The sequence below is a fragment of the Manis pentadactyla genome, chromosome 18 (assembly GCF_030020395.1).
Source record: "Manis pentadactyla isolate mManPen7 chromosome 18, mManPen7.hap1, whole genome shotgun sequence".
Taxonomy (NCBI): Eukaryota; Metazoa; Chordata; class Mammalia; order Pholidota; family Manidae; genus Manis; species Manis pentadactyla.
In genome coordinates, this window is record NC_080036.1 from 17,836,024 (window position 1) to 17,861,983 (window position 25,960).

General features: G+C 45.5%; 1 protein-coding gene across 2 annotated transcripts in view; it reads left to right on the forward strand.

Moving 5' to 3' along the window:
- IGF1R (insulin like growth factor 1 receptor) overlaps positions 1–25,960 on the forward strand; it is a 272,673-nt gene that overhangs the window by 49,524 nt on the left and 197,189 nt on the right. For both annotated transcript variants that reach the window (XM_036878666.2, XM_036878668.2), the window contains exon 2: positions 1,070–1,615. In XM_036878666.2, the coding sequence (XP_036734561.1) occupies positions 1,070–1,615 (546 nt within the window). The remainder of the gene's footprint in view (positions 1–1,069; positions 1,616–25,960) is intronic.

The following is a 25,960-nucleotide window of genomic DNA, read 5'->3' on the forward strand; positions in this document are numbered from 1 at the left end:
TATCTGAAGAGAATGTTCACTGGAATATGCTTAATGATGTGAAAAATTAGAGATAACTGAAATATCCAACAAATGGGAATTGGTTTAAAAAATAAAAGTACTCCTGGTTCATAGTCATACCTTAGAATTACTGTGTCTTTCTTAAAATGATGATGTAGCAGGATATTTATTGACTTGGTAAAATGTTTGTGTTAAGTGAAGGAAGTATGTTTGAAAATGCTATATCATTGTCTGATTTCCTTTACTTTAAATTATTTATAGAGAAAGGGCAATCGGCCTAGGTAGTGTTAGTGATTATTTTTGGATGTTGAGATATTGATGATTTTTACTATTTTTTTGCTATCTGCTATCTAACCTTTTCCTAGGAAACATGCTTTCTTGATTAATACTTTATTGAAGTTGGAATTGTACACCTCTTTTATTCATATAAACTGTATGTTCTTATCTTCCTGCTAAATTAGCCTTTATATCTGCATTCATGAAGTATTGGGGAGAATGCAAGCCCACCTGGCCCGTGTCAAATGTCAACAGGAAGCATGGGAGCATGCTCTTTGGGTCCCTACTTTTCAGATCACAGTGACTGTTCTGCAGTTTAGACTTTATTGCATTGTGTCCTTGAGGCTGGATGCAGCAGTAAGTTGTTACTTGGCTGCTGAGCTGCTTGTTCTGACCCTGGGCACTGGTGCTTTGCAGAAAGGCTGTGGAGCCCATAGCCTGGCAGCTGTGGAGTTAGGCCTGCTCGGGCTGCATCCTTGACTCTCCCTCGTGCTCCTGCGCTCTGAGCTGCGGTTTGCACGTTAGTAGGATGGGGCAGCATCTCCCATGGTCGGTGAGCATGTCACAAGGTGTCTGGCCCAGAGTAGGCACCTCATGAATGACTGCTGACCCATTAGCTACGCCAGATAGTCAACCTGCAGCCCACATCTGCAGCGAGGAATCCAATCTTATTTCTTCAATGATAATATAGGTTTCCTGAAAACCGATCATATCGTGAGACACAAAAGAGTTTTAAAAGTGATTGCCGTGTAACTCATACCTGCCCCGCCCTTGCCCTCTTGTCTCCCTTCAGTCTGCGGGCCGGGCATCGACATCCGCAACGACTATCAGCAGCTGAAGCGCCTGGAGAACTGCACGGTGATCGAGGGCTACCTCCATATCCTGCTCATCTCCAAGGCTGAGGACTACCGCAGCTACCGCTTCCCCAAGCTCACGGTCATCACCGAATACTTGCTGCTGTTCCGTGTGGCCGGCCTCGAGAGCCTGGGTGACCTCTTCCCGAACCTCACTGTCATCCGAGGCTGGAAACTCTTCTACAACTACGCCCTGGTCATCTTCGAGATGACCAACCTCAAGGATATCGGGCTTTACAACCTGAGGAACATTACTCGGGGGGCCATCAGGATCGAGAAGAATGCCGACCTCTGTTACCTCTCCACCGTGGACTGGTCCCTGATCCTGGATGCCGTGTCCAACAACTACATCGTGGGGAACAAACCCCCAAAGGAATGCGGGGACCTGTGTCCAGGGACGATGGAGGAGAAGCCATTGTGTGAGAAGACCACCATCAACAACGAGTACAACTACCGCTGTTGGACGACAAATCGCTGCCAGAAAAGTAAGAATGCTGTTGATCATGGCTTTCCTTCTGTTTCTCTCTTCCCTCCTTCTCAGACACGCCCCACCCTTGCCCCTTGGCTCCCCGCTCTCTCTTGCCCTCCCCCCCTTCTTAACGCTCCGGTTCTGCTGGGCGGTAGGAGTTGTATGGCGTTTAGGACGTGGCCCGCCTGCAGTGTGGAAGGTGGGGGTCTTGGTTGGCCATCTTTCGCATCTGGGAAATGCGTGGGACTGTGGCATGGCTGGAGACCTTCATGGCTTGCTGTCAAGACCATTCAAATCACGTACTTGAAATAACCTACTGCACTTCTGGGCTAGAAGCTTCCTGACCTTTGGTTTTGATTTTCTGACGGGAAGGTGGGCTGGTATGCTTGGAAGTGCCTAAGCCCTGGAAATCACGGGCAGCTTGCATATCAACTCTTTCATCGTTGGTGTGAGAGGAAGTTTTTTGGTATAGCAGGAATACATTAGCACAAATATACTTGGAATATGGTTGAATAAAGGAAAAGGGAAGAGCTAATTCACATCCTGTGAAAGTGGTGACCTACCCCATCCTTGGTCCTTAGTGATGACGTCGTGATGCTTAGGTGTGCTGGCTTATGAAGGAGCACCTAGCCAAGGTAGGGGCGTCCTGCACCAGTGTCCAGGAATCCCAGGGTCAGGCTGTGCTTGCAGGTAGCTCTGTAGTGGAATGCATTTGTACACCCCAGGTTTCTGTTTCCTTTTTTTTTCTTCTACCTCTCCTGTAGAATTGTGCAAATCTTATGAAATCACTTAGTAAAAGAACTTTGAAATGTGTTCACTGCTCTTGGGAGTGAGGTAGTGGTATTTTGGGGCTTTTTGTTTATTTATCTGCAATATACTTATTGCCCCATGAGAATAGCCCATATCTTCCTTTATTGTGATCAGTACCTTGAGAATCAGATTGTTCGGTATTAAAGCACAACTCCAGGCCTTTGCCTTATTGCTTTCAGCAGTGTTTAGGTATATGGGCCAGAAAGATTCCCCTCACTGGTTGGAAGTCAGTGTGATAGCTATAAATAGCTATTATTTAATGGTTGGCCCAGTTAAAGACTCAATGAGCCCCTGTGCTCTAGCTAGTCATAAAAAATCAAGAAGTCACAGACTGGTAGACTTGCCTAAACTGTGAAGTGTGTAAAATAAACAAGTCAAAGGCCAGGCCCTACAAGGTGGCCATTGTTTAGTTGCCCCCCCAGCCAGGATGCAAACAGGAAAGGGATGCGTTCTCTGACCCAGCACACACTTAAATGCTCTCTATCATTGGCCCAGTGTGTGCTGGAACATTTGATTAGTAAGGGATGGGGTTCCATTGGCTGCAACCAGGATCTTGAAGAGCTGAGAATGCCATTAGGCCACTTGGAGAATCCCTGTATTGGCTAGGGTTGGAGGAAGGTGCTGTGCTAAAGTCACACTGATGGTGGATTCAAACTGTGCCCTATCATTAGGTTACTCACCGGTTTTGAGAAAACAGCAAACTATATTTTTAAGTAGTCTTAACATTTAAACATTTTTTTTTTTTAAAAGAAAAGGCATCATCAAGGGAGGTATCATATTACTGGAAAGATGTTGGATGTGGTGTAAGAGACCTGGGTGACCTTGGACCAGCCAGCCTTTCTGGGCATCTTCAGAATGTTCCATAGGGAACTCCCATATTATTCCTTAGTGGGGACCAAACGTGTAACACTGTTTTGAAAACTCGTAAGCTCTGTATGAAAGGTTTACAGATGCAATCTTAAAAAAAGTCATTTGAAAAGTCGTTTGTGGGTCCTTGGTCCGTGATTTGGCTGATATTTACTTCAGTCCCAGGGTGGATCTGTGGCGATTTCTGACCAGCTGCTCACTGAAGAAGCCTGGAGCACAGGGGCGAGGCCAGAGTTCTGGGTCCATGTCTAGTAGCCATGCCTGGAAATGAGCAAGTAATTTAAATTGCCTGTCCCTCAGTCTCTTCATCTGAAAATGGGGTAGATCCTGCCTTCCTCATAGGGCTGTGGGAAGGGTAAAAGGACAAGGAGGAAGAGCACCATGAAAAAGGAACGGGGGTTAGAAGTCAGGCCTTGTGCTGGCACAGCGGATATGGACAGGCCTGTTGGTTGGGCCCCTGCTTCCTCACGGCCATGCCCTGTGGCCTCTTCCTCATCCGGCTGTGTTGTTCCTGCTGATGCTTTTCTGTGATTTCACAATGGAGCATTTCTTTAAAATTAATAACAGTATTCAGGGAAATTGCTTCCCCTCACTTTGTCCTGAACACTCAAGCATAGGCACGTCTCCTGGAGATTTTCTATTTGAATCAGGATTCTTTCCCTTTGTAGAGATTCCCTTCAGAACTGCACTGTCCAGTGTAGAAGCCACTGGCCAACGGTGGCTTAATTGAGCACTTGGACTGTGGCCTCTCTGATGGAGACTTGCTCTAAGTGTAAAATACACACTGGATTGCAGAGATGTAGCATGGGGGAAAAAAGTAAGCTATCACCTTAATATTTTGTATGTTGATTACATGTTGAGATGATACTGTTTTGAACATAGTAATAGAGGAAGTAAAATATGTTATTCACATTAATTTCACCTGTTTTTTTTTTTTTTCTTTTTAACGTGGCTACTAGAAATCTGACATTACATACACATGTGGCTTGCATCCTGCTTCTATTGGCTAGTGATGCTTCAGAGCGTTTCCTCTACGGCCACAGGTTCTGCCCCATGATGAATTGCTGAACGCTGCAGTGCTCTGTTCTTCCTGCACCTCTGCAGCCAGAACGCTCAGGGCTCATTCGGGGAGCCAAGGGGAGGGCACTGAGTCTGGACAGAAGGTCTACCTTGAGGTCAACTTAAGTGGTTAGATGGCCATTTAAAGAGGTGATGTGCCAAAGAATCCCACTCAGCTATTCTTCTCAGGGCTGGCTTCAAAAGTAGGGAGAACATCTGGAGAGAGATGTCAAGCCAAGGATGTGTGTGCAATTTTCGACATAACAGAAAAACGCTCAATCATAGGGTGCTGATTTGCAGGTTTTCACTTGATGCTCTCCTTTCAACACCCTCTTTTCTATCCTGACTCTGTGGTGGCAGGCAGCTTTGTAGACAGCCTCATTAAGGAAATTACTACTCTAGGGGTTCTGTGCCGTGTTTCTCTGTTGTTTTACGATTTTGAGGGGTGGTTTTATGTAGGCTTTAGTCATTCCTAAAGAGTGATTGGTTGGCCCTTTAAAAAATTGTGTCTGGCTTTTTCCTTTCAGTAAATGCCACATGACGTTGGGTACGGTTGGTTCCGCCTCCCTCGCCTTCTGACATCATTTCAGATTCTCCTCCTCCCTCTATAGCTGCTGCTTTTCAGCCTTCTTTCCTCAGTCCCTTCTTGAATAGCTGGTGGCCCCCAGAGTTCCATCCCAGGTTCTCTTTTCACTGTCTTGTCCCCCCCAGAATATCTCATCCCCTGGTGCTTCAGCACCCTTCCTTCTGCATCTGGCTTCCGAATGCCATCTCCTCCCAGACTGCTCTGTGAGCTCCATGGATCCATGCGTGTCCAGGCACCCACAGTGTGCAGCGTCTGAAGGCCTGCCGTGCCCGCTCCCTTCCAGCCTGTGGCGTTCCCTCTGCGTGGGCAGCACTCTCACTGCCCCAGCTCCCCTGTCAGAAACGTGGGTGTCATGGCATGTTTCCAACTCCAACTGGACACCAAGCCCTTTCCATCTGCCTCCATTCTTCCCTTTACCCATTCAGTGACGTGGCCTTTGCCCAGCTTGGTGAGCTGTTCCCCTTTCTCTTTGGGTCCCCCACTGGCAATCCTGTAGTCGGAGCCTGTGAAACCCAGTGACACTGGCCATGCACTCAGGAACTACCTCCCTGCCTCCTGCCTGCAGTGTCCGTGGCCAGCAGCGGTGCTCTTCCATGCTGACCAGCTGGCCCCCACTGCTCACTGGACAACGTTAGGACTTTACAGACTCCAGTGGGCCTTTCTCAGTGCAGATCACAGCATCCCTTTTCCCCCGCTGAGCAAATTCTGGGCAGGTCCTTCCACTCTTTGGAGGGCATGGCCGTCATTGCAGGGGTGAGACCGGCCCCTGCTTTGTGAAAGATGCATTGTCGGGAAGCTACATCTTCCCCTTGAGCAGAAGGCAGTGTGTAATAGCGGTCCTCTGTGAGGCAGAAGAGCCTAGGATTATGCAATGTGCATATTTCCTGTGTTATCTTCAGGGTCATCGCTCCCCAGGAGCACAGTCACCAAAACGGTCTGTAGCTCCTGGCTGGCAGGGAGGCTCACCCATGGGTGGCAGCTCTTTTCCTGCCTTTCCCTCGTCAGAACAATTCAAGGCCAAAGATGATGGAGAAGCATGGAAGTCATCTTAAAGACGGAAGCCTGTCGTGCTGCTCTTTGTTTGTCTAGCCATCATTTGCTGAAGGCCAACCACGTCCAGGGAGGGATCAGAGGTGCATCCTCTTCGTGTGCCTGTCGTTCCCTTGCTGCTCAGTGGGTTGTCTAATTGGTGCCTGGGGGTTGCCTGCCACAGGAGCTTTCTGGTACTTAATTTCAGGTATAGATCCTTCCCTTCCTCCCCACCCCCTCCCCAAATAATCCCAAATCTTACTGCTAAATTTAGTCTCCAAGTACTTTTTAACCCATCAGGATGAACAGCTTGTGGTCTAATCAGATCACCGTGTTGCCGTGAGAAGGCCTGGTCTTTGCCAGGAAATCAATGGAGGTGGCGAGCCTGGACGTGTTGGGAGCTGGCTTTGTTGGCAGTGCCACCTCATTTCAATTAAAAGGGCATTGGCTGGGAACAGCAGTCTCAGAGCTTGTTGCATTTCCTACTGCCTTCAAAATGAGAAACCAGGAAAATAGCAGATTGGGGCCTTTGCATGAGAAGGCAGTAAATGGCTCCCTTTATTGACAAAAGGAAACATTTTACTGATGTCTCACTGATGGGGTCAGGGACTTCACATGAAGGCAGGTGGTGTAAAAAAAAAAACCAAAAACAATTCTACACTTTTTTGCCCATATAAGTTCTCCTGCTTTTGCTTATCAGACCCTCCTCACCAAGGGTGTTTTGGTGTATAAAGTGGAATTTCTCCCCTTCCTCATTTTCTTACCGATGGGTACTTCTGGCCCACCAGCTAAAGGTGGGGGACTTGTTTAAGGGTTTGTGAATCACCTGCTGGATTCAGGTGAGGTGGGGGGCACAGTTGCTGTGCCCTGAGACCCCGTGCATGCGAGTGCATTATTTCATCTTAACACTTCTTCAAGTTTTAACTGCCCTATAGGGATATTTGTTTCTGTGAACCACTCTGTGGTCTGCTGTTAGTCCTCCAGACTGCCAGGTGAATCAGGGTGGGGGACCTGCCTTGGCAGGTGGGGCTGAGAGAGGGGTGTTGGAGGAGAAGTCAGTCGAGCGGGCTCTGGCTTGGTGGTGTTGGTAGGAGCGTGTCTCTATTCTCCTGAAAGGTCCCTGCTCTGGTCAGCTGCTCCCAGTGTGGGGGTGATCTTTATTTAGACGGGGGGGTCACATGCCCCTGGGCCTCATTTCTATGCCTTTTATAGTCAAGCGTGGAGATCACATTCTGTTCTCCCTGACTGTCGACGCTTGTTACCAAGATGGTGAAGCAGTTTGTGTCCTTGTCTCTCGGGGGACACCTCTTAGCCTACCCCACCTCTTAGTTTGTGCACTCTGTTCCCAGAAGGCTTTGTTCTTGCCTAATTGTCACCTAATTAAGGTGCCACTCTCCTGGGCTCCCTTCAGAAGTTTGTTTTTTTAATAGGGATCTCATCTTAGCAATGAAAAAGCTTCCAGAATGACTCTCGTAGGGTGATTTCTGCAATTCTAAAGGTGTTTGGAAAATATCCAGAGTCCCTTCACATCTCACCAGTTAAGCCTTACTTGTAAGATCATTCTTGTTTCTTCCTACTTTTAAAAAGCCTCTTTCTTTTGTTGCATTAATGTTTCTACCTTGCTTTTCCCATGTGTGCATGCAGTGTGACATTCTCAATGAGAGTGGGGGATGCCCTGGGGCGTGTGGGGCCCATGGCTCATCTTGTTCTGATTGTGTTGCTCAACTCGAGTGTGTAGGATCGTTCAAAAGTTAGGTTTGGTTCGTGGTGGAGTTGGAAGCCATGGCTTGGAAACATGCATTCTTCTAGCACATGATGTGACTCTGGGACTCAGGCTATATGAAGGGGGGGTGGCCTCTGAGCACCATCCTTAGATGGAATGCCCAGTGACCTGAGGAAATGAGGAATAGCCGCAGTGTTGCAGGAATCCCAGCAGCAGGAGATGCAATCTTTCTGCCTCTAACACACTGGATAGTAAACAGAGTCGACATCTGTTTATCACTGTGCATAAATTGGGAATCTGGGTTTAAGAAATATGGAGATCTTTTCTGTAGAAGAAGAAAACCAGGTGGATATCCAAAATCTAGACTATTCTGGGTTCCAGTCTGTATTTGTCACTGGCTACCATATGACTTGGAGCTGAACATTATAATGAGAGCTGGGGTTTTGTCTAGTTCCTGTGGCTTGTCTCTCAGTCTTTGGAAAAGCAGCTCACTGCAGAGCCCCAGTAACCATGTGACCTGCACTGCAGTTGTAGCTGGAAGGGCTGAGCAATCCTTGGAGCTTGGGGAGATGTTTGTCATCTCAGGTCAAGGAGTGATGAGGGCTTCTGGGGCCGGTGGAAGAGTAAGTCATGGGCAGGGAAGAGTGGCTGTCCAGGTAGGACCAGGCTCCTACAGGGTTAGCTCGGCCACCGTTCTGTAGCCCTCAGGGTGCTGATGGGGCTGGCTGGGGCCTCTCTCCTGATATTCCCAGGCCATCTATCCCTGACAGTCTTGTGGGGTCTGTTGAGACAGCAACGACTCTCATGTGCCTGCCACCCATTATTTGACTGGCATTCAGATATGTTTAGGCGGTTCCACTCCTGGAAGGAGTGGTTTTCCCCTGTGGAACTTCACGACATGGTAATATTGATGTTTGCAAGAATATATAATTTATACAAAATGAGTTTTTTAATAAACAGCATTCCAGTATGATCAAGTGGCATCATATGGAAAAGGTTTAGAACAGTTGATGACTTGAGAGGATCCATGAACCTCACATCCTCCCAGGTGCTGGGATGAGGTTCCTGAGCCTCATCTTCCTCTATGCAAGAGGGGTGAGCAACAGAGCTTGTAAAGCACCAGCAGACTGCCCAGCACATAATAGTTCTTGGAATATGGTAGCAGCTGCTACCCTTCTTTAAAATGGAACTAAACTATCTAAGAGTTGCATTCTGAGATCATCTAAAAATCTGAGCATTAAACTGGATGGACTGTGTATGTTTACTGCCATATCTTAAATGGTCTTTCTCTAAATTGCAAAAATTCAATTATCACAAATACCATAACATAGTGTAGGAGTGGTTCTGGCTAATTTAATCCAAATTGTTCAAATTCTTGGGTCTGTCCAGATAAGCCCTATCTTTAAAGAACATTCAGCGAGGTACATACGTCTGTACTGGGGATGCCGGTGGGGCCTCTATAGTTACATGTAAACTCTATTATTTGTTTATCAAACTCTGTGAATTTATTCTGCTTGCAGGCTTGATGTTGGGTAGAATTTAAGAAATATCAACACCAAATTCTTGTTGGATGCAACACTAAATATTATCTTTTTTAAATGTGTGTTTTTGTTTTTGCTTTTGCAGAGAGTAGTAAAGTGGTTACAGAGTGGGCACAATTTTTAGTAAAGATAACAAGGATGTATGTTTTTATTTGTGACCACTGCAGGTCTCACATAGGCTGGAGCATGCGCCTGTTCATTGTCTTCTCTGGGCAATACTAGCTGTGCATGCATGTGTGTGTGTGCATACCATTTCATTCTCCCACCCAGCCTCTTCTCCTGTTTTGGCTGTTTTGGTTTATTTCATTTCTCCCCTCTCACCCCCAGGGCAGGAACAAACACTGGCTCTCTCTGTTCTCCTTCAGATCTTCCTTCCGTTCAGAGGATCAGGTGGGTGGGAAAATGTTGGGAGGAATGTCAGGCCCTCTCCCGGAAGCCCGGCTTCTGTTTCATCTCATTATTAAACAGAAGTCACTTTTTGTTTCTTTGCCCCCGTTCCAAGCAACCACCCAGTCCTCTCTCCTTTCTTCATGCCATTTTTCATAGAATCCACGTGGGATGGGAACAGAGGCAGCATGTTCGGGGACTCTGTGTTGCCCAGCACTCGTAGCTTTGTGTAGAAAGGCCGTGCAGACTGACCCAACATGCAGCTGCCTCGAATTTGTTTTTACAGGTCCTAATGAAGGGACGTGGATGAAGTTTGCAAGGATATAGCTGCTGGAGCCTGTACAGGCAGGCCTGGCTGCCTTGCATGTGAGACTAAGGCTGCCCGGCCCCTGGGCCCTGAGCTGTCCCTGCCCAGGGGCCCCTGGGGAGGAGGGCCCAGCTGCGATGCATGGACATCTGCCCTTGGCAGCAGATCTGTGAGCTGAGGATGCCATTCTGGATTTCCGGAGAGATGCAAAGTGTTCGGATGGTTTTCAGCAGCTGCTGAGACCAGGGAGTTGGGCTTGGTAGTGAAAAAAAAGGCGTGAAAAAAATAAAAGAAGATTGGGAAGCAGATAGCCTACAATACAAAAAAAGGCAAGATGAAGATTGTATTATTAAAAACACTTCTTGGGTAGCCTTAGAGTTTGAATTAGGATATTCCACCCACCAAAAGTTACTAGTGGTGATATGGAGACAAACGGAAACTAGTCAGATCCCGAGGTCCAGAAAAGGCTAGTTTTGTTCGTGGGGTTGTAACCTAGTATGAATATTTCTGTTCTGATTTCTTGACCTCTGAAGGGCCCCTTATGCTTTGCTAAGTAGATGATATCATTAGGTTCTTGTTCTTAGACTGTTCCTCAGATAGGTTGTAGAGATCTATTTTTGTTCTCTTCCTTGGTGAGCTTGAAATGATTGGATTAGTTTGCAATACATTGATACTTCTTTTAGAAGCTTTTGAATAACTGTGTCAAAGAAGCTTTGGCACAGGTTTTAAGCAAGGCTGGGGAAAATGTATCTCTATCTCATGCTTTCCAACACTGGCAAAGAGAGAGAAACCTAGATGTGGAATGGGATATCTATGCTCACTCCCTCTTTATAGTTTCATGCATGGAGAAGGGGGCACCGTCTGGGTGATGGTGCCCTCTTCCAAGATCGTTGGATTTCCTGCCTCTCCTTCCCCAGTTGCCATCTCATTTTTGGCCATCCTTTTGGGGGTCACTGCAGGAGTTGAAGCTGGAAGGATCTTGACATCATAGTTGCTTATGAGTGGAATTCCAAGAATGCATAATTTCCTCAGAAGAATGCTTCTTTGGCTCAACAAATATTTCTTGTTTGTTGAGAAAAAGCTCTCCTTGGAAAGCCATTGGATGCCAGAAGTTAGAAGGGTGAACTGCATTTGCTTAAATAAAGCAGGTTTTATTGATAGGCCATTGATAAAACAGCCAAAGCCAACTTAACAGCTGGCCATTTTAAGGGAATTTGTTTTGCAGGATTAATTTGATTTTAAATGTACTGATGGCTGGACAGAGATGACACCTCTCAGTGTCTCACTGTGCCTTCTGCCCATTACCATGCTGTGGAAGCATTAGGCATCAGCCACAGACTCACTGAACTTCATGGCAACACTGTGGGGTTGGGGAACTTCGAGCCCTCAACTTGATTTGGTCCCACAGGAAGGTTTATATTGTTTATTTGTGAAACTGCAATTCTGTCTTGCTGGGCACTATTATCCTAATTCGTGGAAAGCCTCAGAGTATAGATAAAGAGCTACGGAAGATGTGTGAGAAGGGATTTAAGTGGTCATTAGAGAGAAATGGTAATTGGGATGGTGTTCAGACCCTACTTCTGCTAATCAATAAAAGGTGAGTGGTTTTGTGAATGGTTCACTGTGAGGCAGTTCAGATTCCAGTTTTGTAAATGAGTCTGGTGTACACCGTGCATTCAGAAGAGTAAAGTCTGGGCTTTCATATGCCAGCTCCTCCACCTCCTGTAACTCCAGTCTCAAATTCCTCCACCATTATCACCCTAAATGCACACTTCTCTCAGTACCTTCTCATCTCTGACACCAGGCTAGAGAATTGGGTGGCTGGGTAATCAAATGGCAAGAGGGAGAAGGGGCAGTCCTGCCTCATCATCAGATGGCATTTGCATGAAAATTGTGTACATATAAGCATCGTCATGTATTACAGAAAACACTGACCAGACCTCCTCCACTGCAGCTTATCCTAATGGCCTGCAGTCAGCTACTTAGCCTCCTTGCTCCTCTGTCTCCTCATCTTCTGAACCATGTGAGCCTTGAATTTCCCTGTAGCTCTGAGATTCATTTTTGGAGAGAATATGGCATTGGGGACCTAGAATGGATCCGCTGGCCCCGGCTTCCAGTGACACTGACAGACAATGGAGATAGTGTCCTAGACTTGCAATGGCATGTTTCAAAGGTCTTCAGAAACTACTGGAAGATTACAGAGGGAAAGGATCGCTGATGAATGGACATGGCACATGAGTGACTTACAGGCCCATGAGCCATTCATAGGGGAGATTTGGGGATGTCTCCTGGAAGAGCAAAGCCTTACTTTTAGGGACAGGCTCAGAGTGGTTCTAGAAGGGTGGGCTTTGGACCCCTGGGAGGTAGCCATGACTCACAGGCTCCAGAGAGCTCCTGGCTTGGTAGCAGATATAGGATGGGAGGCTGGTGAAGCACTTGAGCAACAGGGTAGAAGGAAATAAAAGGAAATGAAAGAGAAGGCACGGAGAGTACAAAATCCGGTAGGATTTGTCTTGTATCTTTGAAGTGACTTTTTCTGATTTGGCTTTTGCTCTTACCAAAGTGAATTATCCGTAAGTGCTTTGAGAAACACTGATGTAACACAACTGTGTTGAATGAACTTAAGTTCCTTTAAGTCATTCTTTTCAACAACTAAAGTAAGCTTTTCCTCATCCAGAATCTGAGCAAACTGATAGTCCAGCAAGAGTTTCCTGCTATCATAACAAGTAACTGATGTCTACCATGATACTGAAGTGCTTTGGGCTCAGAAGCACTTTTGAAATGATCACAGAGAAATTAAAATACTTTCTCAGTAAGGTGAGAGCTAAGTGTATTTTGCTGTGCATTTTTGTTCTAGGTAATCTGGCTCTGGTGTGTGTGCACGGCAAGTTTCAGCTGGAGAAGGCATCGACTTCTCTTTACGGCTTCTTCCTATCATCTGCTTGCTTTTCACGGCTTGGCTCAAGCCTGCTCTTCCAGGAGACGTCCCCACACCTCCCTGGTGGATGGCTCATGTGCCTGCGAGCCACTCATGTGCCATGTGCTTTAGTCAGTGATCATTTCTCCCTGTGCTCTACCAATGGATTCAGAAGACCTTCCTAACTTGCTATTTGTCTCTTTCTCCAAATAGATAATAAACCACTTGTGGGTTAGGACTTGTGCCCTGTTGATAAATTTTGGTTCTCTACCTCCCCAGCTGGAGGAGATAATCTGTACAAATCCATCTCCCATGTGGGCTTGGCCCTTGTATCATTTGAGTGGTTTGTTTCTCATGAACACGGGGAGGCTGGGCGGAGGGAAGGAGTCCTCCTTCAGGGTAGGTAGTGCCTGTGTGAGACTGACACCTGTTTAATTCCTACTCCTTCGGCACCAAGCTTGCCTCGGTAATCCTAGTCCTGATCAGACAGCGATTGCATGAAGGTATTGATAAAATATTTTTAGATGACCAAAGTGGTTCTAGCTGGAATGAATAACCCAATTAACAGAGTTTAAGAGTTATTGAGTGAGCAAGGGTGTGAGAGAGTATGTGTACACATTATGGTTTAGGTGAGTTTTTCATCTCTGCTGAGTAGTAAATTCTTTTGGGTCTTCTGCTACCATTCTTGTTAATGCAAATCCAGCATCACTAATGAAATGAGAGTGAATATATTATGTCCCTGCTATTCCTGTGGGAAAAGAGAATGGTGGAGAGGTGTGGATTATAAGTCACATGTAGGTTAGGTCTTGATGTGTCTGTGCAGGTTTTCACACTCAGTGCTTGGACAAAGTTTCCATTGGTCAGCCTCTTTGTGCAAGTTCCATGCTAGGCAATATGAGATGAAAGAAATTTACGATTTTTGTGTGAGATAAGATAAAAATGCACAACATTCCGAGAGAGAGAGAGACACACACACACACACACAGACAATTTATGCTGTGTAACAAGACACTCCCCAGTGTTGGCCAAGAGGAGAGGCAGTGAGTACTAAGAGCTGACAGTGGGGAGAGTTCCATATTTGGAGCTTTGCACAGGAAGAATATTTGCCTCAAGCTGAGATTGAGGCCTTTCATTAAGAATGTCCACACTTGCTCAATACTATTTGCCTAGCATTGTATACACGGCCCTCAACCTGTTAGTGGGTTGCACTCCAAAACTTCACAAGGTCTTTGGAATGTGGAGGATGTTATTTCATAAAAACAGGAGTCTGAGTGGTAGTTGAGGTCCCAACCAGCAGCCCCTCCCCTGCCTCCCACCTGCCCCGGAGCCTGTTTTGCGTAGGTCTCATTTATACCTAACTGCTGTCCACAGTTTTGGTCCTACCCGGGGAGAGACTCGTTGAGCTCTGTCCCAGAAGGTGGTGTCTTTGCTGTCTGATGGATGAGGTGGGGGTGGTGGAGAGAAGCTGGTGGTTTCTACTTTATATTTGATTGAGAAAAAAAGAATCTGTCTCTGAGGGCTTAGCACTTCCCACATGTTCAGGCTTGGGGAACGAGCAGGTTGCCTTTGCAGGGCTCTGTAGGTGTGCAGTGGCACAGAGCTGGGACTCAGCCGTCCCGGATTCCTGCTTGTCTGGGTGGGAGGTTTCTAAGTCGATCTGGTACATGTCCACCAGGTGCTCTAGGAGGAAAAATGAAGAAGGAGGTGTGAGTCTTGCCCTTGAAGTATTTGTGTTGGCTTCTGTGTGGTGGGCTCCTGGTTCATTACGCACATCATGATTTATATGAAGTGTGGACTTGTGGTCCACATCTGCATTGGACTCCCTGTGCCACCAGGACACCAGGTGTGTTTTATGATAGAAGTTCAGTAAAGTGCCTGAAACCAGAATGAGTTCAGTACATTTTAGTTCCTTCTTCTTTTCTTCCCCTTACCTTAGATCTGAAACGTAGGGATGCTGATTTGAGCTTTTTATAGTTTATTGGGAATTTTTCTCTGGAATTGTCTTCTAGAACAAAGGGATTCCAAACATCCCCCTCCCTCCTGTCTCTTCTGTCCTGCAGTCAGAGAAAAAACTCAGTGTATGATCTTTGGCCTAGAGAAATATTAAATCTATTTTAAGAGTGCAGACATGAATGGGCAAAGGTAGGATTTGTAGCAAAGAGGATCTGCTGAAACAAATAAGTAACATAAATGGATAGAAAGAAATATTAAAGTGACTGCACCTTTCAGCTCCTGGTACTGATGCAAAGATAACATAGTGGGATTGGGTTGTCATTTGAAGGAATAGAAAGATGAGGGAGTTTTGAAGCTAACCGGGATTTCCTGTCTGCTAAAGTGACTTGGGTGATAGACTATAAAAGTGAAGATGTTTGAGTGGGGCAGTTCACTTACCATGGATCACGATGCTTCCTGCTTTCTGAGCAACCTCTTCAGTAAAGGGGAGAAGCTAAAATCCTCTGGCCTGGAAGATATTGGATAATAATTCATTAAACTCTTGTCAGAAGCCTTCACTTAGCATCATGGGAAGATTCTGTGGTATCTACATCATGAAGCCATTTGGGTTTTTTAAATGTATGTTAACATTTTTTGTTTATTAACTGGAGCATTAGACTGGAACTCATTGGGTTTGAGTCTCTCATCCTGTTTCCCAAGGTTTCCCAGAATCTTTATTATGGTAGTGAGAGCAAATTTAATTAGCAGGTTGGAAAAGCTTTGGAGCCATAGGTGAATCTATAGTTAGTTTTCTCAGTAATTAATATTTGGGAATAATTAAACAAATTTACATTTCTTCTAGGATTCTATTTTGTTGCTTAAGTTTATATAACGAGTTAACTTTTGAACTAATAGACTAAAGCAAACTACAGAAGGTAATCATTGTCTTTTTAAAAGTGTCTTGTATCCCTTCTATCCCCAGCCAAATTATTCCGTTAACATCCTCTATGAACCAAAACCTATGAGCTCACAATATTGATCTTTAAGGAGTCTCAACTTTTTGGATTTGCATGTCAACGAAGTTTTAGGTGTGGGCCCCAGAGATGAGTTTCCTGGAGGGAAGAGGTCATGTGTCCAGGTAGGTCAGTGAGGGGCAGTGGTGCCCTCTAACCAGGAGCTGACAATCATGAAGCAGGAGCTCTTAGTGTCTGGTAAAGCCGCTGTGCATTGTGTGAATCTTGGAGTGGAAAGGAGCCTCAGAGATCATTTAGTCTGATTGCTGACTTAGTTCAGGGATCCCTTCTCCAAGGACCTCAGCACATTCATCTGGTTACAGCTCAAAATAGTGAATTTCCCCCCATTCCACCACTTGATACTCCGATTAAGAGGAGACCCCCTCCCTGTAAGAGAGGCATCCTTGTGTTTTCACCTTGTGTCTGGAAGCGTACTTGACTAGGGGTAGGTCTTCTAGCTCAGAGGGGGCCTGAGTTAGGGCCCATTGGATGTGATGGCTCCTGAGCACTTTGCCCTTGTAGGATGTGCTCTGGCTTACCGAGTAAGAGGAGGACTTTTCCTATAGTGGAGAAAGAAGGCAGCCGGAGGCTGAGACACCTGGTCTCACTTTGTCACTCACAGCAGGGTCCCTTCAGACTTGCACAGTATCTACACATTTGGTTATTCAAGGATGTGCTGCTAGTAAAGCATAAGAAAAGGCTTTGGCACTGGAACATAAAGAAGTTCAGTTAGAACTTTGTATTCCATGAGCACTTTCTAGGAAATAACTTCACATGCCCTGCTTAATCCCTTGGAAAAGTCATAGCAAGAGGGAAACTATGACTTGGAAAAGGACTGGAAGATTTAGCCAAGGCCACGCCCTTGGTTATGGGGGCCAAGCCGGATTAGAACCTGGGACAACCCCTGTCCACTGTCTCCAGCTAGGTACACTCTTTCCTTCCCCTGTTTGCTTTTCTACTGTTAAGAGCGCTTGTTCTAATGAGAGGGATGGGTGCGTGCGGTAAGCCATGCAGGTACATTGGGAATGGTGCCAAGAGAAAGGTGCTCATCTGATGGTAGAAACAGAGCACCAGCATCTGTTAGGTCAGAATCTTTGTCTCCTTGTCCAATGTCGTTACATAACACAGTGTTTTCTGAATAGAAAAAGAAAATCCATGTCTATCTCCCAGGCATTTATCCAGATAGAAGGATATTTTTGCTCATCTGTGGTTAATGGAAGACCTTTTAGAAGAGTCCCCTACCTTCGGAGGTTTTGCAGACTAGAACCTGTTTTCCCCTTCTGCAAGTCCTGTGATGAGCTAGACCTCTAAGGTGCCTGTTGATCTAACACACATGCCAGGCCTGTTTTGGATACCAGGACATGGTATATACACACCAGGGGTATAGAAGGATCAGGTGGGATGTGAGTTCTTCTGCATGAGATCTCTACCTGGGTGAATTGACCCCAGTTGACTCTGGATCCCTCTCAATTAATCTCTTAGAAAGGACTGTGTTTGTGATCATAGGGGGCATTCATTGAGCAACTATAATGTGCCAGGCACCATGTGAGGAGTCTCATTTAACCTTTGTCAGCATGTAGGGTGGGTACTACCACTCCCTTCTCTGTGGATTATGAAACTGAGGCACAGAGATGTGACATGACATGGTAAGGTGTCACGCAGTTGAGCAGCGAACCCGAATCTTCACCTGCTTCCCTTTGATTGCATAGCCTGTCATTCTCCCTACAGCACCACGCCATTTCCCACGGAGGACCCATGGACCATCTGATGGACACCCACCCAGCAATGACTTGGTGGGTCTGTCTTGTCTTGGAAAAGACTGGGCACCATGTTTGACAAATTCTTGATGCCTTGCGCTGGCCAAAGGGCTTCAGTGTACAACCATCTAGTGATTAGCAAAGGGTCTGCAGGCATGGCCCCCTCCTTTTCCTCCTTGCCCTCTTCTTCTTTACATGATCAGAAAATTTATGACTCTTCAATGAAAGGAAAAATGAAAATGTGACATAAGTCTGGTCAAATTACAAATGCTTAATTATACAACAACTTACTTCTGAATTTCAATTATTTTTGTCACAGTCTTAAGTACCCCCTCCCTTTTAGGCAGGATTCATTTTGACATTGATGGATTATTTTCATGTGGGGAACAAAACTTTGATGCTGATCAGTGATCAAGCACCTTCATGTAACTGATTTTGAACTCGGAGAGTTTGTTCTTTCTAAGGCCCATCTTTAATCTTGTAAAAATATCTTAAAATAGGGGGGATACTTTAGCTCTGATGAATGGCAGGTTGTGGCAAAGGAAGAAAGGGATGTGGTTTACAGTAAACTTTTTATTCTTTCATAACCAAAAACATTTAAGTCATATGGGGAGTAAAATATCAAGTGTCGGAAATGATTTATTGAAATCAGATCTTCGACTGCTGGTTTTACTATGCATTAGGTTCCTGAAAAAAGGAGTTGGTCGTGTAGCCTTATGTTCATTTTTTTTCTTGTTTTCTTTTATTTATTGGATAAACTGGACTTGTGTTCGCTTGCCTCGAGTTTAATTCTGCATCCCTCAGGCAAACGACCAGCATTTACTTGGAATTTTTCTCAAAGGGGTGAAGATACACCCTGAAATTGTTTTATGATCCCTCAGCAAAGTCAGGCCTGAGTCTGGGGTCCAGATGCTTCTCCCGGGCCTCACAGAGAGCAGCAGGCAGTCACCTGCATGTAGGTAGCCTCTTTTCTCTTGGCCACAGAAGTGAACCCTGCACTGTACTCAGGTTTTAAGCATGGAACGTAGGTTTTCCTTCTGGCGAAGGGGTCCTGGGTAGCTGCGTGGCTTCCTCTGGCCCGCGTGTTCTCCTTGTCCTCCGAGTGGGTCGGGCACTCGCTGGGATTCCTGTGGGCTTAGTCACCATGCTTGCGGGGCCGCGGGAGGATGGGGAAACCATGGCCCAGCGCCCAGTCACCCCGAAGGAATGCCAGCTGGGCTGGGCCGCTGGGCTGGAAAGGTCTTCTTGAGGCTTGTGCTGCAAATCTGGCCCCCAGACACAAAGTAAAGCCCCCTCTTCTTCTCCCATCAAAGAAGAAAGGAACAGGAGGTAGCCACTGTATTTGTGGAAGATGACTTTTTACTTGCTTTTTTAATACATATTTTTGTTTTGTGCATTTCTGAATCTGCAAAGACACCCATGGCTATTCAAGATAGACATTTTAGTGAGAAGTGAGGTTTCTGGGGAAAAGCCCCACCCCTTGTTGCCGCTGTCCATCACTGATCCTTTTATCTGTCTGGGAAAGGCCAACGGGGCTTGGTGGGAATTGGGAATAAGTAGATGGGTGGGCCGGCTCCATCCTGGGCAGTCTCTGTCCTACTGCAGAGGCCTGAGCGCCTCCTGTACTGCTGCACTCAGGACCCCTGTTCAGGGGACAGCAGAACAAGGGCCAGGGATTGCCCTTCCCCTTCCCCACGCCAGCTTGTCGAGTCCATGCTGCCGTCCCCTGAAGCCAGCTGCTGGGCAACACCTCGAGGGGGGGTGCTGGCCTTTTCTCTCTGCATTTTTTTTCAGAGGCCTCCTTTTCTCTGATAGGTAAGCCAACACCTTTATCCTATGTCAGGAAAGTTTCTTCTAGTAGGAGGTAGAATCAGGCAGGTCCAGCTTAAAGTCTTGGCTCTGTTACCTACTGGCTCCAACGCCTTGGCCGAGAGCTTGTGTTTCTAAGGCTCTTCTGTAAGACAGGATACTTGCTCCTTTCCAAGGTGGTCGTGAGGAGTAAAGGAGAGGGGCTGAGCACAGAGCTCCCCGCAGTACAGTTCTGCAGTGAAATACTAGCTGATACACTGTAGTGTTTTTATTCCCATAGGTTTAATTATTAAAGAAACGAAGGATTACAAAGTAGGCATAAAAAATATTGCCTATTGAATTTGCTGCTGATTCCTACATTCCCAAAGAGTAGAATTCTCACTACACAGCTGTTCTTTAAAAAGTTAGATTTTCGTATGCTGATATAAATTAAGTGAAAAAAGGTGCAGACCATTGTGTGTAGTGTGATCCTTCAGGTCTGACTTTAAAAAGAGCATATATGCTATATGCATAAATAGATGCTAGTAGGTACTGGTATAAGCATTAAACAGGTTTCCAGAAGGAATCTCAGAAAATGTCAGCACACTCTTCCCGTGGAATGGGACTGGCAGGGCTCATCTTCTACTCTTTTTTCACTGTTTGAATTTTCTTACCATGTGCTTTTATTCTTTTCAAAGGTCAACAGGTATTATCTGGACAATAGGGTCATGGTCCACTTTCTGTTTTCTTTGTTACACTTACTGCATTAAAAAAAATTCCACCATAATGTGTGCGTGTATGTGTTTTTTTTAACGTTGACTTTTCCACTTCTGACTGTCCTTCCGTGAGAGCAGGCTCTGTGTGAGATCCTAGTGAACTTCCCAGCTCCCTGGAGGCATTTGCTGGGAGCCTCCTTGCCTTTCCCAGTGAGAACTGGGCTTTCTCAGGAATAGAAGCCTGGGATTCACCTTTGACCTTTACAAGAGCACAGCCCAGTAGGTCTTGGAAGATGCCTTTGTCTAGAATGCCCTTGGGACAACATGTGTGTGCACACGCTCACGCACATTGTGTGTGTGTCTCTCCTTGGTATATGGCCTTGGAAATGCTGTGTGCTGTTGGCAGGCTTGGATAAGGTTTTCCCTGCGTAACCCCTTGGAAAGAACAATTCTCACTTGTAACAAACACCCTGTTTCTGCAGGTCCATGATTTTGTAATTACACATTTATGGGATCACAAGGGACTTTTTAAAGGGCATCTGGTCTGAAACATCCCAGTTAAAAGCAGAAGTTGTGTCAGTGACTCCCTTAATTTCTCAAATATGCTTATTTGTAAATTCTTCCTACTGGATGTTTGTGTTGAATGTTTTATTGATGAAAGAGGCATGATTACATAAGAGGAAGAATGTTTAAAAACCAGGAGGACTTAAATTTCTAATGTCTTAAGTGTGCAGGCACATCACCTCTTGGAAATAAAGGTGTCATACAACATCACTGTTTTTCAAATGTTTTGACCAGTCCCACAGTAAGACATAGATTTACATCACGACCTCAGAACAAAATAGGTACATAACTAAAATAAGTGTTTCCAAAACACTTCTTACCTGACATAGTGTTCACCTTTTCTGCCAAGTAGTTCCATAATATTGTCTTATTCTATTTTCTGATGGTGCTGAGAAATGCATTAAATTGATTTGAGAACTACCAATGGATTTCAACTAGCAGTTTGAGAAGCACATTATTAAGGTCTTTTCTCATTCTGATTTTGAGTCTGTTGGGTCTGAGTTGAGAACCCCATACTAGTACACATGAAATTGGCCTTTGAGGTCAGCCTTCTGTTTTCTTATGAAAATGAGGAGCTCAGGGCATTACTTGTTTCTTAAAGATTGTCCCCTGGGAATGGGAGGACTTTTAAGAATTTGAGTAAATGTTTCCAATGGTAGAATGTGTTGTCCACCCACAAGCATTTCTGAATATCTGAGATGAGTTCTCTCTTGTATAATTTGTATCAATTCCTATTCTGTAAAATAATTTGAAGTTAGTTATTGCAGTAACAAAATTATGGCAAATTTATACCTTTGTTGTTTTCCTCATTCTTTAATACATACCAAAAAAATTAAAGAATTTTATCATGTCAGTGTAATCATCAATGAATTATTTTATACTAAAAGCTTTTTATTAAAAAGAAACTTGATTCAGAGTGACAACAGATACTGTTTGAGTGTGGATCATGAACTGGGCGCTCTATTAACCTCACACATGTAAATAACCCCATTAGCTAGGTTCTAGCCAACCTTTTTTGGGCATGTGGAATCATTAGATAAATTTTGAAAATAACGGTCTGTTGTAAAATCTCTAGTAGATCCAAACTGTTGTGGACTGGTGCCTGGTAACTTTGACAGCCATTTTGAAATGTTACCATAGTGATAATTCTTCTGGAATCTCAAGTCATTAAAAGTGATATGGCTAACTCTGGGCTGTGTGCTACAAAAATAGATGTCATGGGCTGTGTGAATCCTTTTCTCAACATTAAGGTTTATACGAACCGGAGGAATATTTTTACGGAGTTCTGAATACTTATTAAGGGGCTAGTTGCCCTGCTGCTTTTTACTTCTCTACGCCCGTCATCTATCCATATAATCATTAACTCGTAAGAACGAATGGCATTTAAAAAATGGTTCGATTTTCCCCTCACTGGACTTCAGTTATCTTGCCTGTTGCTTCCTTCCCGCAGTACATTTTTTGAAAGTTGAGTTATGACAAAATATTAATCACCATTGGTATTTCTTCTATAGATGCGTTTATCTAAACTTCACCTAGTGCTCCTCAGGTCTGTGCCTGGGATTTTGTGCCTCTTACCCCAGCTGCAGTGCCTCTCCTGGGGGCGCTGGGAGTTGGCACAGATCATGTCCTGTTCCCCGTAATGGACTGTGGACTGATCGGTGGACAGTTCAGGGGACAGTTCAGGGGACAGTGCACCTTTTCAGCTTTGTGCTGCCTTTTCACTTCTGAATCCCAGGGTAATAATTAAAAGAGTCTATATTCGTTCCTTCTTTACTTAGAGGAACACAGGTTGGAGACTTGTAAACAGCGATTAACCAGTTGGTCCAGGACATGAAGCAAAAACCGTTGGAAAATGTGGTTAGCAGAGACATTCGACAGCGTGTTTACGCACAGTTGTGTTGTTTGGTTCTGCTTGTTGACTGGTGTTACTGGCCCTAGGGGAAGTCTGGCTTCACTTGGCCGAGTGGGTGGCTTTAGACTGCCCTGATTTCACAGGCGTGATCTTCACCTCCCAGCTCTCGGGACGGTGTGAACAGCGTTCAGGTTCGGCAGTCATTTGCTGGTTCCTGTTTTCTGCCAAGCCCCAAGCTCAGCTCTGGGGATCTGAAGATGAGTGAGACACAGCCCTTGTCCTGGAGGAGCCCCAACCTAGCTGGGGAGGCTGTTTGTGAAGAAACTACACAGCAGTGTGGCATGGATTTTATTAGGGCCATGTGTTAAATGCCTGGGCTCCTGGGAGGAGGCAGATTGGCGTGCTGGGGTCAGGGAAGGGCTTGTAGAGGAGCGGGGCCTCGGTGGATCTAGAAGAGTTTGCCAGGTGCCAGAGCTTGGGGGCTGGGATGAATAAATAAAGGCAGTATAAGAATAAATGGAGATAATCAGATTGCTTCAAAGAATAAAGGAAAGAGGGCTGGCAGAAATCAGGTTGTGCTGGGCTGGTTGGTCTGCTTGCCTGAGGAGACTGGACCTGACTTTACAAGTGGTGGCTTGAAGCAGGGGGATGCTGCAAGTGGATCTGTGTTCCATAAAGATTCTCTGGCAGTTGTCTGGGGAGGGAGGGAGGGAAGCTGGCCGAGCTGGAGAATATGTGCAGAAGGGTGCCAGAGACTTTTTGGAGACAGATTTAGCGGGATTTGGTGAAGGATGGAGGTGAGAGAGGGGAGAAAGAAGAAAAGCAAAGGCTTAAGGATACTGCGGACCAGTTGGAGAAACTGATCATCGATGCCATGAAGTAGGACAGAAAAACCCCCCCACAAAATTTGGCAGAGGAGGTAGTTTCAACATGTTGAGTTTAAAGTGCTTGGGGCGTGAGCAAATGTTGCTGGTCTAGGAGGTTTCTGGAAGCACCCAGGTGGAAACAGAGCACGGGATACCTGTTTGGGAAGTCATCCCAGTGTTCTGGAGGGGTTGGGGAGAGTGGAAAGAAGAGATCCTCTTTGGCCCATTTTTAGGAAACTCTTTGTCTTTTAGACACTTTATGTAAGAAGCAGTAGCTGATACATAGAAGGCCATCTATGTGTTATTTACTGAGGGCACCTGCTTCTCTAGAGCAGAAGCCTGCTTCCTGTCATGTCAAACAAAGAGAGATGGAGAAAACTCAGAGGTTTGTTTAACTGCCTTGGGGTCCAGAGGAGGCCAGAGTCCCCACGTAGAGACACTCACTTGAGGCCTCTCAGCTCCTGGAGGAGCCGGGCCTTCGCTGCTGTTACCTCTCACCCAGCACCCTCATTTGAGAGGAGACTCTTCCCAAATCCTTAAGCTTGTTCTCAGTGCAAGCAGTTCTCAGCATAAGTGCCTGATAAAGATGAAAAGTGACGGACAACCCCCACCCCTCACCCTAAGATCTTAGCAAGATCTGGATGGAACACAGGCCTCCTCACAAGCTGCTTCTGTTTCCAGTATCACTGTGACAGGGACCTCCAATGATGCCCTGAGATGTGTCTGTGGGAAGCAAAGTCTATGGATTTTTCTAGGTTACTCCTAATCATCTCTTCCTTTCCCTTTCTTGCAAGTCTTGTGTCTAGATAATTCAGTACATTTGATCTACTAACAGGCAGGACATAATGGGGGATGATATTACACACCCTGAAAGTCCTTTACAAACATGTAGTGGTGGTAGAAATTTCCAAGTGGTAGGTAACATTAGCCTGCCTCGTGGGACCCCTGTTAGCTGGCGTTGCATGGCACAATTCTTAGATGTAAAAGAATGTGCATCCAATTCATAGAAACCATACTACTATTTCCTTTTGAAGTTTTCATTGTACTGTGATTTCTTTGGATTTTGTATTCTTTGTAATGGTTTATCACTTAATGTGAGGATCACTCAGGCTTTGGGCCTGGGCGTAGTAACAGGTATCCGCCTGTAATTATTTTGCTCAGTCACGTTAACCCAAAGTTGGAGGACATGACTTTTTTTTATTCAGTGATTAAAAAAATATTTTTAAAGACCTGGCTGGTAAATGCATCTTTTTAAAAAAATTTCCAAGTAGGTCAGTCTCAATCAGTCTCATCATGCTTTTTCCCCCCTTAAAATGGAAACAAATGGAGAGAAAGCAGCATGTTTCTGTCCTCCTGCTGCAACCAGTACTGTCCAGAATGGCTGGTGGAGTTTGTATCCGTGGAGGCTTCATAAAGGTGGTATTAACTTTGCACTAAAGTAATGACCCGAGGCCTTGTGTCACTTCATGCTTAGTCAAGCACTAATAGAGCAACTTAAAACTTAAACAGAGGTGTGAGCCTGGTAAATCAGTGCTTGTTGTGGACTAATTGGTGACCACCATTCTGAACATTAACTGCTCTTTGTACTTGAATGATGCCAGGAAGCTGATTGTGTAACCTTGGAAATGCCTTCCTGAGTTTGGACAAGAATTAAATTAACATGGTGCCTTCCTATTTAAAGGGACTTCTGAGGAGCCACGAATCACTTTCTTCTAGGTGCAATTCTCACATTGCTTATTTTTCATGACGGTGTTCTGAATTTGGCCTTTCCTTCCTATGCCAAGACAAGTTAGTAGGTTAAACTTAAGAAAAATTCTGTATAGCCTAAATGTAAAAACTGGTCCTCAGGAAGGATTATGTGACTCTACTTACAGTTTCCTGCATTAAAAAAGAAAATCTATGGGTAGCAATATCCTTTCTTCCCATTCTCTGCTTCATCGTGATGTGTGAGACCCTTGAGTGTTCAAATAATGGCAATGCCGATTGGACTGTGGCTGTGTTCGCTGTGGCGTCCAAAGTTGGAGAGCACAGAGGTGCTGTTTACTAAAGAGCTCTCGTGCCTGGGACCCCTGCAGCATGAGGGAGGTGACCACCCAGCTCGGCCACTCCCTGTTCCTTCAAATCCAGGGAGGGACTTGCAGCGTTGTGGAAAATGTGTTGTATGACACATCCGCACTTTCATTTCTAATGAGGAAAAACATTTCAACTGGTTTGTGCAAGAAAAAGAGCATTTTCACCTTAATAGAAAAGTCTGGGAGTATCGAAGACTTCAGGGGAGCCACTGGGGGCTCCCCATGACTTGCCTGCCTGCATAGTGGCTGCATTCTTGAGATCCATATGAGACCAAGAGGCTTGTTAGCAGCTTCAACCCTGCCTTCCCCAACTTTGGGTTCACTGGACAAGTGTTTGTTTTAATGCCACAGACTCATTACCTAATGTCCCTGTTGGCTGTGATGGCCCTCGGTCCCTGCCCTCCACCAGTGTCTTCCAGGGAAATGGTGCTTTGATGGTCAGGCCACATGATCCTCAGCCTAGGGAGGAAGAGGACAAGGTGGCCCCTCAGGAAAACATGGATGTTCTGATCAGAAAAAAGAAAGTTGAGAAGTAATACCCACTCATCCATGGAAGACAGGCCATATGAGGTTTA